Source organism: Loxodonta africana, chromosome 10 (assembly GCF_030014295.1).
Source record: "Loxodonta africana isolate mLoxAfr1 chromosome 10, mLoxAfr1.hap2, whole genome shotgun sequence".
NCBI classification, from domain to species: Eukaryota; Metazoa; Chordata; class Mammalia; order Proboscidea; family Elephantidae; genus Loxodonta; species Loxodonta africana.
Window position 1 is genome coordinate 79,042,243 of NC_087351.1, and position 14,572 is coordinate 79,056,814.

Genomic DNA, 14,572 nt, shown 5'->3' on the forward strand with positions numbered 1-14,572 from the left:
AACAATAAATTTTAAATGCATATGGCCGTAAACTCTTCATTTTAAATCCTGTTCATTATCTTGGTGGAAAATTACATTACAATGTAACAAATTCTGAATAAGCCTGGAATGTCTTTTGTTCAAATAGCAGGATAAGGAGATGTAAAGTATGTGGCTAAATGCCAGATCTGATTCAAGAATCTCCTTCTCCAGTGACGGGGTGGCGGGGGGGACAGGGACAGCTGGAGTTATAAACAAAAAAGTATTATGTATGGAGAGTTGGTTGACCCAGTACCAATCTTTTGCAAGAAATGGCATTATAAAATTATTTGCATAAATGGCTGATGTATTAAGGAGGATATGGCATAATACTTGAGTCTTTGTCTTTGGAGTTAGACATACCTGAGTTTAAGTTCCAGTGCTACCGCTTAATAATGGTTAATCTTGGGCACCTTAGTTAATCCCTTTAAGCTTTAGGTTCCAGACTTATAAAATGGTCCTAATAATAGAACCTCCTACTGCATGTAGTTGTTGTGATAATTAAATGAGATAATGCACATTTAGCCATTCTGGAAATATTTGTTTAGTGCCTACTTTGTGCCAGACCTTTTCTAGACTTCAGGATGATATAGCAATAAGCGGTGATAAAAAAGAAATTAATGCAAGGCATAGCTATAAGGGGATTAAGGAAACCAACAAAGGAATGTGCACCCAGGTGCTAGCAACAGTGAGACACCATTACCACCTGTAGGTCTGAAAGAGCCAAGGGAGAGGATGGTACCTGAACATGGGAAGATTCATAGGTATGGAAAAGGGCTGCCCAACAGTTGTTCTCTCAGTAGCAGAAATGACACCACCATTGCCAAACTGCACCCCAACAGGGAAAGAGCAAGGGCAATAAAACCTCTGTTTTTTCTCCTGCCCTTTAGTCTCACTATTGGCCTTTCCCATTGGCTAAATCTAGCCAGAAGCTGGAGTGACAGGAACCTGGTAGAAATAGTCCATAGAGGTCAGCCTTCTGGGGCACAGGACATAATAGACAAAGGGGATATGATCTGGAGAGGCAAATAGAGAATAAAACAAATCCCTTTCTTTATAGGGCTTATATAATGTATTTATATATATAATGTATTTAACTGTACCTAGCATAGACTGAAAGTTCAATAAATATTAGCTATTGGTGGTATTATTTGCAGCAATAATACTATGGAGAGAGGCTTTTTAAAGCTTTTCTAATAATAAAATTTCAGATTTACTTTGATTTTACTTCCAGAGGTAGGGTATTTTTCTTTAGCCACTCCCTAAGATTTTAAATATTTATGAAGCAGACATCTGAAAAATACCTTTTTTTTTTTTGTTTTTTAGTTGGGGAATTAATTTGGTCTCAGGGTTTTCTTTAGGGGGAGTTTGACACATTCCTTTCCTCAGCTGTGACCTAAATTGTAGCCCAGGACAAGTGACTCTTTGAGACCCGATCAAACCTATGAGATGGATCTTATAGAAATATACTTTTCCTCATGCTTGGAGAAGTTTGTAGGACAAGTCCTGTGGTCAGAACATATTTACCTCAGCCTCCTACACCATCCACATGAAAATTCAGACAATGAGAATCTCGGACATAATGTTTAATCTAAATCATTACAAATACAGGAATCATTTATAAATGATTCAATTATATTTGCTAGACTTTTATTATTAGTTGAGAGGTGAGCTAATATGCTTTAAAAGATTTTCAAGAGCAATAATAAAAATTGATTAATTTTTCTGGTTTGCCTTTATTTAACCAAAAAGTTTAGTTAATAAAGCATTGCATTTCTCAAACATTTGAAGTTCAGTAAATCACCAGGGTGTTGGTTTTTCACAATTGTCATTTTTAAAATCATATTTCCTAGCATTTTTTTCATTACAGATTCTCAAATCACTTTACATATGTTGAGAAAATTCACATTATTTGAGTGAAAGACAATAATGGCAAACGCAAGTGGCAGCTCTTCAAAAGGAAAATAGGGAGCCAAAAAAAGCCATCTAATTGTCATTACTTTAAAGAACGTATAAAGGCAGTTTTAATCAAGTTAAAGCCTGTTTGATGTAAATGCACCTGTTTTGGGGTAGCTTTTATTACATTGACCCAAAATGAGTAAGATTCTAAGACTGTCCTTTTATGGTTTGTTTTCTGAAAATGTTACATCTCCTGCAGACTTTTCCTTTGCAGCAGCAAAGTAAATCAACTCTCTTACATATTTGTGTTTCAGCCAACTCAGACAGTAATGCCAGGACAAGTCATGCGGGTTACAACAGGTGCTCCAATCCCCTGCGGTGCTGATGCAGTAGTACAAGTGGAAGATACTGAACTTATCAGGGAATCAGATGATGTACGTCATTACCAGGTCCTATGCGCCATTGTTCCTATGGCAGTATATTATTAGGCTCGTTTTCTGTGTGTTTATGAGATGAACCCAGCTTTTTTGTTATGTTGGAACCTTACATTATAGTGAATGGGTCTTCAATAAATAAGGAATGGCCTTAGGCTTGAAAAACGTTTTGTAATAGGAGGGGCTTTGTATGTTTGTTTGTTTGTTTTATTTTGATGATCGTTGCCTTTATTATAGCAGAATTTAAACCATGTTTGACCCAAGAAATTCCACATGCAAATAAGAAATGAAAATATCTCAAGATAGAAGAGCAGAGGTATTACCTGTTGACATACCTTCTAGCTGAGAAATTTGTTCTGCTAAAAACATGAAAGTAGTTATAATGAATTCAGAATTTAATAGAGAAGAGTTTAACAAGGAACACTTGGACCAGTTCTTGAACATTACACTAAGCCAAGCATTTGAACCAAATGACCCTTTCAGCTCTGATTTTCTGTAATTCAGGGAAGATCTGTGCCAGCCTTGAGATACTAAATTTATGTCAGCTCCCCTTCTGTTGCCTAAAAATAAAGGACCCTGGGATTTTTTAGGATCTAAGCAGATCTTCATCTCGCTAAAACTAGTAGCAATTATTGAAACCAGAGTCTCAGCCACGTACTAAGTAGAATAGTTTCAGCTGAGGTTTTAATAACAGGCTTTCTTAATTATTTTGTGAAGAAATTTATCTTATATTTAAAAGCCTGATGTTAAAAATAAGTATATATTCTCTTGGGCTGGGTATATAGTGAAATTCAGCCGTGCCTAAGAGACAGCCATTTTTCTTGATCTGGGGATTTTCTTTTTAATCAACTTGTAGGGCATATAAAATTCAACTCTTGGAATACAGATCACATTGTCTGCTGTTAAAATTGTCCAAGCAGATTTATTGGCATTACAGAAACCATCAGAGCATTGAATTCCAGAACACATGTATCCACAGACTCTGCCAGATGATAAGACACAGTTCCAATGTCACAATATTATTCACAGCCCATAAATGTAAAATTGATGATCACCATTAATTTACAGAAATCTACTACCAGGCAAACTGTAAGTCCTTCACTGAAATTTCTAGAACTATTTGCTAACCTTGTTACAGTGTCAAACCCATGATTCATGGGAATAGAAGAGAGGTTATCTCCATGCCCATTCACTTTATTCATTAGGGTAGCCATATATGTATGTGCACACACACACATACATATATATCATTTTTCCCCTTCAGAATGCTGCTTACAAAGCAAGGTTCAATATTTGAATTGGTGCATTAAAGAAATGTGAACAAGAAGATATTTATTTTTTGGCACAAAACCTTCTAATTTTTCAGGAACCTGAAGTAGAAATTCATAGTATTTTCAAAGGTTTAGCAAATGGTTTCATGTTTCTGTATATTTTTGTATATTCTGGGCCTATCTAATGCTAAAAGCATATGAGTAGATAAATTCTACCGATCATAATTTCTGTTTGAAATTGTGTGATGTACTCTTATTACAGGGCACTGAGGAACTTGAAGTGCGAATTCTGGTTCAGGCTCGACCAGGCCAAGATATCAGGTAAGTTCATAACATATAGAATGTATAGCCAGTTTTTGTTTCTGCGTAATCATGAACTCAGGAGAGCATGACTATTTTAAATCTACAACTGTATTGATTAGCTGTTAGCTTTCGGGGCTTTTAACAAGTAGCAAAATGAATTTTCTGAATTCTACATCCTATGTCTGTCCTGCCCACTTTTTAATGAAGATGCTTAAGGTGAATGAAATAGGCAAAAGCAACATGTAAAGAAGGCAAATTCATGATTGTGCATGATCCAGTTAGCTCTACCCCTAGATAATCCAGAATTTGGTATTAATACACATAATCCCAGAATTGGCTATTTATACTATTAGCTGGTAGCCCATCCTCTACTGATTACCAATAATAACGAAATAATCTGCTGCTCTTATATACAAAAATGAATCTACTACCCTACCATTAGTAGTGCATTTACTTTATATTATTGTTCTTACAATGGAAAATGTACTAATTTGTTTAATATCACCTTGTAACAAAGTTACACTTCTGCCATCCCTGTGGCAACAGACTAAGATGAATATACCTCTCTGCCCATAGAACAAGACCAACCTACGTGGTCCAAATGGAAATTACCTCTAAAACTGTAACCTCATTAGCATTATTCTTTGCGCCACAGAGCTAAGCAACTTTTTATCATTAATACCACTAGACATTTTAATACAAATTCTTGCCTTATATCAAAGAAAGTTTGCAATTGGTGTTTTTAGCTGTAATGTGCTGCAAAGCAATTTGTAAAATAATTTTAAATGCTGAATAACGTATTTGTATTTAGCAGTAATAAATACAAATGCTATTTTTGTCTTCATTTGTGCAATTTAATTTTAAACACAAAAAAGCATAGAGTTTTCAGAATCTCTTCATTTCTTTATCCTGTTCCTGCCTCATCTCTTGACCTTTTTCTCCCCTTGAGTGTTCTCTTCTGACACTAAAATTTCCCTCCCTCATTTGGGAAAATGTTATTCCTAGTCATACTGCTTATGGTTCTACTTTGACTTTCAGACCCATCGGCCATGACATTAAAAGAGGGGAATGCGTGTTAGCCAAAGGAACCCACATGGGCCCCTCAGAGATTGGTCTTCTGGCAACTGTAGGTGTCACAGAGGTTGAAGTTAATAAGTTTCCAGTGGTTGCAGTCATGTCAACAGGGAATGAGGTAAAAAAAAAAAAAAAAAAAAGGAGGGGAGGGAGAAGGATGGTGCTTTCAGATGAAAGTATTTCTGACATTTGTTCTGTGTTATAAATAGAGCATTGTGGATAATAGATCTTACTATGGGTCCATATACCTTTAACAGAGAAATAAAAGGTTTGTCTTGGGATAGTTCAAGTATAGAAGATGAGAAAGAAGAGCTAGAAATTACATACTAAGAAATGTTCCCTTTCATTTATTAGAATGAAATATTATAACCAACGGCCTCTCCATACTCTCAGAACACATAAACAAAAAACAGTTATCTGCTAGCTATAGATATTTAACTGTGCAAACTCAAGTATTTAGTGTGTTAGGACAATGCATTGTGCCCACCCTGCTGCCTGAGATGATGGGCCACTTCTGTGTGAGAAATTTAGTGAATCAGGACACCATGGCTAGCCCTTCTTCTTGCTAAAATTCCATTTGATTTTTAATCATCAGGAGCGACTTGATCATCAGAATTTTTCTCTAAAAACAACGTCTTTAGTGGCATGCTCTTCAGAATACGTCAAATGTCATTTCAGGCCTGATTTAGGAGGCGAATTAAGTTGTCTTTTTCTAAGGACTCTCAAAAATCTTCCTGTTCCCTGTTTTGCTTAAGTTGTACAAAACTTCAGTCGGAGGCTCTGAGGTCAAACTGGGAATGTTGAAAAGTGAATCTGCTGGAAATTCAAAACCTTTTATCAGAACCAGAAACCGTCAAGATTTTTAAAAATTATTCATTTGGATCTTACTGTTAAAAAGGCAATTAACAGAACTTTATTTTCTTAATCTCTAACTTTATTCAGAAAATGAGTCCTTCATTAATGTTGGTTTTAATTTTTGAAGTTTGGGAAATGGAAATTTTCAAAGGTCTCTGTGAATTTTATTGCTTATTTGGCTTGGACCAAAAAAAAAAAAAGGATAGAACAGAATATTTTGTTTTGCTAGTAGAGAGAAAGAGCAACATTCTAGATTTCCGTATTACCCAGTATAGGTGCACCTGTCATTTCCTAAAACTACTGACTGACCCAAAACAAACATTGTTTTCTATTTGATCCACATGGTCATGATTTTAATATCCCTAGGACCAACTGACACTATGCTTAACGTCGGAAAGAAATTTCTGATAAACTCATTGACTCAATGAACCGTTCTTATTTGCTTTGTGCACCTGAGTTCACGGGTGGTTTGGGAAAGCTAAATAGAATGAGCAAAACTTTGCATCCTACCTAGTTAGCGGGAGACTTTGTTTAAACTATATTGCTTATGTTCTCTCTAATACTTTTGTGATACTGGACTGTTGTTTTCTGGGTATGTTCTTGAGGATCTCAAGCCTTGAGGAGAGACATTGTGCTTTGTCTTTTATCCTGTCTCCAGTATTTTTTTTTTCCAGTATAATGCATGGCATAGAGGTACCTGATAAACATTTGTTGGGTTAAGGTAAACTATATTGTCATACAGGGCTAGAACAACAGCTAACTTTGGGTGGGAGTAGGGGAGGAATGTCAAGCTGTAGGGAACCAGAAATCATGAAATTTAGAAACATTAAAAAAAAACCACCACATGATGCTCCGCAGCCCCGTCGCCTCCTCAGGGTCCCTGCAGTGTCCACTGCGACCCTGGCTGCGCGCTGCTCCCTCCTGAAGTCGGGGGACCCCATGGCCTCGGTACTTACTCACCCCTACTTCGGCACCAAGACTCTCCGAGAACGTTAACCCTGGGCTTCTTCCGAACCCCAAGGCACCCCGGAGGGACACAGCTGCTGGAAGGGACCTGTACACCAGTGCAGCTGGTTGTGGTCCTCCGCAAGGGCACCCTCTACCTCACGGCCAAGCAGATCCATAGGCTGCGGCAGTGTCACAGGCTGCTGCAGGCCCACGGACCGGCAGGTGACAGGGCCAGCGCTACCGGCGGCCGGAACAGGGGCGCTGCGTTGGCCAACAGGCAGCTGTGGTACGAATTGAAGGGACGGACAGCTGGTGGAGAAGGGGCAGCAGGACATGCCACAGCTGGCACCGCGCCTGGCCTCGCTCTTCCCCGACCTCTTGTCCCAGAGGATTTCGGCCGCCTGTGGCTGTGACCAGCTCCAAGCACCAATGCGTGGACAGCGGCAGAGCCTCTCTGCAGGAACTGTGGCAGCACTACAACCAGGCCTTCCACCGCCCGACGTCGCAGACATGGAGTGTGGACTTCCAGGGATTAATGATAAACTAATGAGGTTTTGATCATTGTAAGAAGTGTTTCACTGAAGTGGAAAGGAATGCTACAGGTCTTTACCATGTAGAAGCCTTCAAAACCAGACCAGAAATGGAGGACATTTAAAAAACAAAAAGTTGCAGCTAATTTACAAGTGCCAGTAAAGGATTTATATACAGATTTAATCCAGGTAGCTTTTTCCACCTGTTCGTTTGACCTGCCAATTAAAGGCATTAAGCCTCCTTGGTGTGATGTTTTTGACATAGACGATGCAAAGATATTAGAGTATTTAAATGATCTGAAACAATATTGGAAAAGAGGATATGGCTGTACTATTAATAGCTGGCCCAGCTGCATCCTGTTTGAGGATATCCTTTAGCACTTGGACAAAGCAGTTGAATAGAAACAAAGGTCTCACCAAATTTCTTTTCCAGTCATCCTGCAGTTTGGTCATGCAGAGACCCTTCCACTGCTTTCACTCATGGGCTACTTCAAAGACAAACCAAAACCAAGCCAAACCCAGTGCCATCGAGTCGATTCCGACTCACAGCGACCCTATACAAGGAGCCCCTAACTGCTTACAGTTACAAGGAACAAACGCTGTGGAAGTTCCGAAGTAGTCATATTGTACCCTATGCCTCGAACCTGGTATTTCTGCTTTACCATTGTGAAAATGCTAAGACTCCTAAGGAAGAATTCCAAATGCAGATGTTATTGAATGAAAAGTTGTTACCCTTTGCTCAGTCACAAGAAACTGTTTCTTTGTATGAGGATCTGAAGAACCGTTACGAGGACATCCCTCAGAGTTGTGCCAGTGACGAATGTGAATTACCAAAGGTGAACAGCACACCTGATGAGCTATGAGTAACTAGAGAACATTTTTAATTCATCAGGAATCTGTAGGGAGTGATTACATGCTTGGAATAGCCGGGCAATTCCTTGAGTACAGAAAGCTTTCACATTACTTGGTTGGGTATTTCCGTCTTTTCACAGAAAAAGGTTGAGTTTCTTTTTGGTCTGGATGTGAATGTTTAAGCCTGGGACCTTTACCAATTGTGCTACAGTTATCTCTTTTTCTCCTCAAAAAGGACAGCTCTAATAGTAATTGTCTTTCTTAATTAAAAATATTGTGATAAACTGGGATTATCACTTTGGAAAACAACTGACATCTTTCTAGTTGAGAGTTTGAAACAATAGTAAGAAATAACTAGAACCTGATTTACAAGGATACCTTCACTGAAGCAAGACAAAAGTATTTATATAAGTATTTGTATACTTTTTTAATAATTCCTTTTAAACTCCTCCTTACTTGCAAGGCTACTGTTAAGTTATTATCATACCTGTTTTACATATGTAACAAAGGAAGGATAAAGAGGACCATTAGCAACAAGTCAGGAATAGAAACAAAAGTTTCTTAAATCCATTACTTAGCTTTCTTTTTCATTCTGTCACTTGGCTTCTATTTTTATATTTTGCTATTATATGAAAGGAAACCCTGGTGGTGTAGTGGTTAAGTGCTACAGCTGCTGACCAGGTCAGTAGTTCAAATCCACCGGGTGCTCCTTAGAAACTCAATGGGGCAGTTCTTTCTGTCCTATAGGGTTGCTATGAGTTGGAATCCACTCAACGATGGTAACCAGTTATTATATGGATTTGTTTCTCTTTTTTAAAAAAAAAAAGACTATATTTCAGCTGGTTTAACCTCACAGATTTGAACTTGTTTCAAAAAATAGTTCTGAATTATGTCAAATGCCAGGAAAGTATTTACTATAATAATAAATAAAATTTTTGTGACTGAAGGAAAAAACTGGTTTAAGTGCAGCAGCCCAGAGCAAGTGGGAGAATGAAGCCATACAGAATCAGGCAAAACCTCTTCAAGGATAACCAGATCTATGGGGGTAAGGAACTAGGACTCCACAGTCTTCCTTAGATTCCATCATGTACCATCTCTGTTCTTACCCTGTTACTTTTCCTTGCCACTGAGCCATCTTGGAGTTACTCTCTTTGTTTTTCAGCTGACAGTTCAGGTGCAAGGAAACAAGAATTATAATAGAAAGGTGTGGGAGCTGCCATGGCTTAGAAGTTCCATGTCCTAAGTACAAATAAATATTTCTTATAACAATCTTTTTTTTCTTATATTCTTTTTTATTGCGCTTTAACTGAAAATTTACAATTCAAGTCAGTTTCTCATACAAAAACTTATACACACATTGTTATGTAACCCAAGTTGCTCTCCCTGCAATGTGACAGCACATTCCTCCTCTCTACCCTGTATTTCCCGTGTCCATTCAACCAGGTCTTGTCCCCCTCTGCCTTCTCATCTTGCCTCCAGACAGGAGCTACCCACATAGTCTCATGTGTCTACCTGAGCTAAGAAGCACACTTCTCACCAGTATCATTTTATATCTTATAGTCCAGTGTCATCTTTGTCTGAAGAGTTGCCTTCAGGAATGGTTTTAGTTTTGGGCTAACAGAGAGTCCAGAGGCCATGACCTCTGGGGTCCCGCCCATCTCTGTCAGACTATTAAGTCTGGTCTTTTTACTAGAATTTGAGATCCCACTTTTCTCCTGCTCTCTCAGGGATTCTCTGTTGTATTCCCTATCACGGCAGCCATTGGTGGTAGCCGGGTACCATCTAGTTCTTCTAGTGTCAGGCTGATAGAATCTCTGGCTTATGTGGCCCTTTCTGTCATTTGGGCACATATTTTCCTCGTGTCTTTGGTGTTCCTCATTCTCCTTTGCTCCTGGTTGGTTGAGACCAACTGATGCATCTTAGATGGCCGCTTGCTAGCTTTAAGACCCCAGATACCACTCACCAAAGTGGGATACAGAATGCTTTCTTAATACACTTTGTTGTGCCAGTTGACCTAGATGTCCCTAGAAATCACTGTCCCCAGACAGCCCCCCCCCGCCCACTACTCTGTCCCTTGAAGTGTTTGGTTGTATTCAGGAAACTTCTTAGCTTTTAGTTTATTCCAGTTGTGCTGATTACCCCTGTATTGTGTGTTGTCCTTCCTTTCACCTAAAATAATTCTTATCTACCATCTAATTAGCAAATACCCCTCTCCCTCCCTCTTTATCCTCGTAACCATTAAAGAATGTTTTCTTCTGCGTTTAAACCTTTTCTTCAGTTCTTATAATAGTGGTCTGATACAATATTTGTCCTTTTGCAGCTGACTAATTTCACTCAGCATAATGCCTTCCAGATTCCTCCATGTTATGTTTCACGAATTCATTGTTGGTCTTTGTCATTGCATAGTATTCCATTGTGTGAATATACCATAGTTTGTTTATCCACTCATCTGTTGATGAGCGCCTTGGTTGTTTCCATCTTTTTGCTATTGTAAACAGTGCTGCAATAAACATGGGTGTGCATATATCCATTGGTGTGAAGCCTCTTGTTTCTCTAGGATATATTCCAAGGAGTAGGATTCCTGGATTGTATGGTAGTTCTATTTCTAGCTTTTTAAGGAAGGACCAAATCGATTTCCAAAGTTGTTGTACCATTTTACATGCCCACCAGCAGTGTATAAGTGTTTCAGCCTCTCTACAACCTCTCCAGCGTGTATTATTTTGTGTTTTTTGGATTAATGCCAGCCTTGTTGGGGTAAGATGGTATCTCACTGTAGTTTTGATTTGTATTTCTTTAATGGCTAATGATCGTGAGCATTTCCTCATGTATCTGTAGACCACCTGAATGTCTTCTTTGGTGAAGTGCCTGTTCATACCCTTTGCCTATTTTTTAATTGGGTTATTTGTTTTTTATTGTTGAAGTTTTACAGTATCATGTAGATTTTAGAGATTAGACGCTGATTGGATTTGTTGTAGCCAAAAATTTTTTCCTGGTCTATAGGTTGTCTTTTAACTGTTTTGGTGAAGTCTTTGGATAAGCGTAAGTGTTTGATTTTTAAGAGTTCCCAGTTACCTAGTTTCTCTTCTGGTGTTTGTGCTTTGTTAGTAATGTTTCATATACTGTTTATGCCATGTATTAAGGCTCCTAGTGTTGTCCCTGTTTTTTTTTTTTCCATGATCTTTATTGTTTTAGACTTTATATTTTTTTTTTTTAGTCTTTGGTCCATTTTGAGTTAGTTTTTGTGCATGGTGTGAGGTATGGGTCTTGTTTCATTTTTTTGCAGATGGCTATCCAGTTATGCTTTTATCCAGTTATGCCAGTACTACTTGTTAAAGAGACTATCTTTTCCCCGTTCAACGAACTTTGAGCCTTTGTCAAATATCAGCTGCTTATAGGTGGATGACTTTATGTCTGGATTCTCAATTCTATTCCATTCGTCTGCGTACCTGTTGTTGTACCAGTACCAGGATGTTTTAGCTAGTGTGGCAGTATAATAGGTTCTGAAATCAGGTAGTGTGAGGCATCCTACTTTGTTCTTCTTTTTCAGTAATGCTTTACTTACCCGGGCCTCTTCCCTTTCCATATGAAGTTGGTGATTTGTTTCTCCATCTCATTAAAAAATGCCATTGGAATTTGGATCAGAATTGTATTGTATCAGTAGATCGCTTTGGGTACAATACCCATTTTCACAATGTTGAGTCTTCCTATCCATGAGGAAGGTATATTTTTCACTTATGTAGGTCTCTTTCGGTTTCTTGCAGTAGTGTCCTGTAGTTTTCTTTGTATAGGTCTTTTACATCTCTGGTTAGATTTATTCCTAAGTGCTTTATCTTCTTGGAGGCTCTTGTAAATGGTATTGATTTGGTGATTTTCTCTTTGACGTTCTCTTTGTTAGTGTAGAGGAATCCAACTAATTTTTGTATGTTTATCTTGTATCCTGATGATTTGCTGAACTTTTTTATTAGTTTCAGTAGTTTTTGTATGGATTTTTTAGGGTTTTCTGTGTATAAGATCATATCATCTGCAAACAGAGATACTTTTACTTCTTCCGTACCAATCTGGATGCCCTTTATTTCTTTTTCTAGCCTAAGTGGTCTGGTTAGGACCTCTAGCACAATGTTCAATAAGAGTGGTGGTAAAGGGAATCCTTGTATGGTTCCAGTTCTCAAGGGAAATGCTTTCAGACTCTGTCCATTTAGGATGATGTTGGCTGTTGGCTTTGTATAAATACTCTTTCTTATGTTGAGGAATTTACCTTCTATTCCTGTTTTGCTGAGAGTTTTTATCATGAATGGATGTTAGACTTTGTCAAATGCCTTTTCTGCATCAATCGACAAAATCATGTGGTTCTTGACATTTGTTTTATTTGTGTGATGGATTATATTGATTGTTTCTCTAATGTTAAACCATCCCTGCATACCTGGTATGAATCCTACTTGGTCATGGTGAATTATTTTTTTGATATGTTGTTGGATTCTATTGGCTAGAGTTTTGTTGAGGATTTTTGCGTTTAAGTTCATGAGGGATATTGGTCTGTAATTTTCTTTTTTTGTGGTGTCTTTAGCAGATTTTGGTACCAGGGTTATGCTGGCTTCAAAGAATGAGTTTGGGAGTATTCCATCCTTTTCTATGCTCTGAAATACCTTTAGTAGTAGTGGTGTTAACTCTTCTCTGAAAGTTTGGTAGAGTTCTCCAGTGAAGATGTCTGGGCCAGGGCTTTTTTTTGTTGGGAGTTTTTAAATTACCTTTTCAGTCTCTTCTTTTGTTATAGGTTTATTGTTCTATTGTTATAACAATTTTAGACAACTTTCACGGTCCCCACTAGGGAAATGTCAGTTACAAGTGTCACCGTACTCATGGGAGCCCAAAGCTGTCGCTCCTACTAGCTATTTATAGTTCCTCACTGTCCATCTGCAAGTTACCAACCAGGGATAATTTTTACTATCATAAATGTTGCCTGGTAACAAGCTGACATTTTGTCTTTGTCAGATTTCTAGGGGAATGGAGCTAGAAAATTAACCCAAGGTCAAGTTGTTCCTTAGAGAAAGGGTTTTACTAATCTTTACCCTCACGTTAGAAACCCTGGTGGCGTAGTGGTTAAGTGCTACAGCTGCAAACCAAAGAGTCAGCAGTTCGAATCCACCAGGCACTCCTTGGAAAGCCAATGGAGCAGTTCTACTCTTTTCTATACGGTCGCTATGAGTTGGAATTGACTCGACGGCACTGGGTACCCTCAGGAAAGGGAATGCATTGTCTGTTCTTGTTGTTAGGTCCGTCGAGTCGGTTCCAACTCATAGCGACCCTATGCACAACAGAACAAAACACTGCCCGGTCCTGCACCATCCTTACAATCGTTGTTATGCTTGAGCCCATTGTTGCAGCCACTGTGTCAATCCACCTTGTTGAGAGTCTTCCTCTTTTCTGCTGACCCTGTACTCTGCCAAGCATGATGTCCTTCTCGAGGAACTGATCCGTCCTGATAACATGTCCAAAGTATGTGAGATGTAGTCTTGCCATCCTTGCTTCTGAGGAGCATTCTGGTTGTACTTCTTCCAAGACGGCTTTATTCGTTCTTCTAGCAGTCCATCGTATATTCAATATTCTTCGCCAACACCACAATTCAAAGGCGTCAGTTCTTCTTCGATCTTCCTTATTCATTGTCCAGCTTTCACATGCATATGATGCAATTAAAAATACCATGGCTTGAATCAGGTGCACCTTAGTCTTCAAGATGACATCTTAGCTCTTCAACACTTTAAAGAGGTCCTTTGCAGCAGATTTACCCAACACGATGCGTCTTTTGATCCCTTGACTGCTGCTTCCATGGATGTTGCTTGTGGATCCAAGTAAAATGAAATCCTTGACAACTTCAGTCTTTTCTCCATTTATCACGATGTTGCTCATTGTTCCAGTTTTGAGGGTTTTTGTTTTCTTTATGTTGAGGCATAATCCATACCGAAGGCTGTGGTCTTTGATCTTCATTAGTAAGTGCATCAAATCCTCTTCACTTTCAGCAAGCAAGGTTGTGTCATCTGCATAACGCAGGTTGTTAACGAGTCTTCCTCCGATCCTAACGCCCCATTCTTCTTCATATAGTCCAGCTTCTCATATTATTTGTTCAGCATACAGATTAAATAGGTATGGTGAAAGAATACAACCCTGACGCACACCTTTCCTGACCTTACACCAGGCAGTATCCCCTTCTTCTGTTGGAACAACTGCCTCTTGATCTATGTAAAGGTTCCTCATGAGCACAATTAAGTGTTCTGGAATTCCCATTCTTTGCAACGTTATCCATAATTGGTTTTGATCCACACAGTCGAATGCCTTTGCATAGCCAATAAAACACAGGTAAACATCCTTCTGGTATTCTCTGCTTTCAGTCAGG

The 14,572-nt window shown here is 38.7% G+C and overlaps 1 protein-coding gene and 1 pseudogene across 6 annotated transcripts in view; both read left to right on the forward strand.

The window, feature by feature from the left end:
- The window catches only part of GPHN (gephyrin), a 570,865-nt gene that overhangs the window by 475,097 nt on the left and 81,196 nt on the right, over nt 1-14,572 (forward strand). For 3 of the 6 annotated variants that reach the window (XM_064292607.1, XM_064292609.1, XM_064292611.1), the window contains 3 exons: nt 2,232-2,366; nt 3,885-3,943; nt 4,964-5,117. In XM_064292607.1, the coding sequence (XP_064148677.1) occupies nt 2,232-2,366; nt 3,885-3,943; nt 4,964-5,117 (348 nt within the window). The remainder of the gene's footprint in view (nt 1-2,231; nt 2,367-3,884; nt 3,944-4,963; nt 5,118-14,572) is intronic. The other 3 variants (XM_064292612.1, XM_064292608.1, XM_064292610.1) reach the window with 1 other exon arrangement.
- On the forward strand, nt 5,127-10,251 carry LOC104845776 (multiple inositol polyphosphate phosphatase 1-like; annotated as a pseudogene).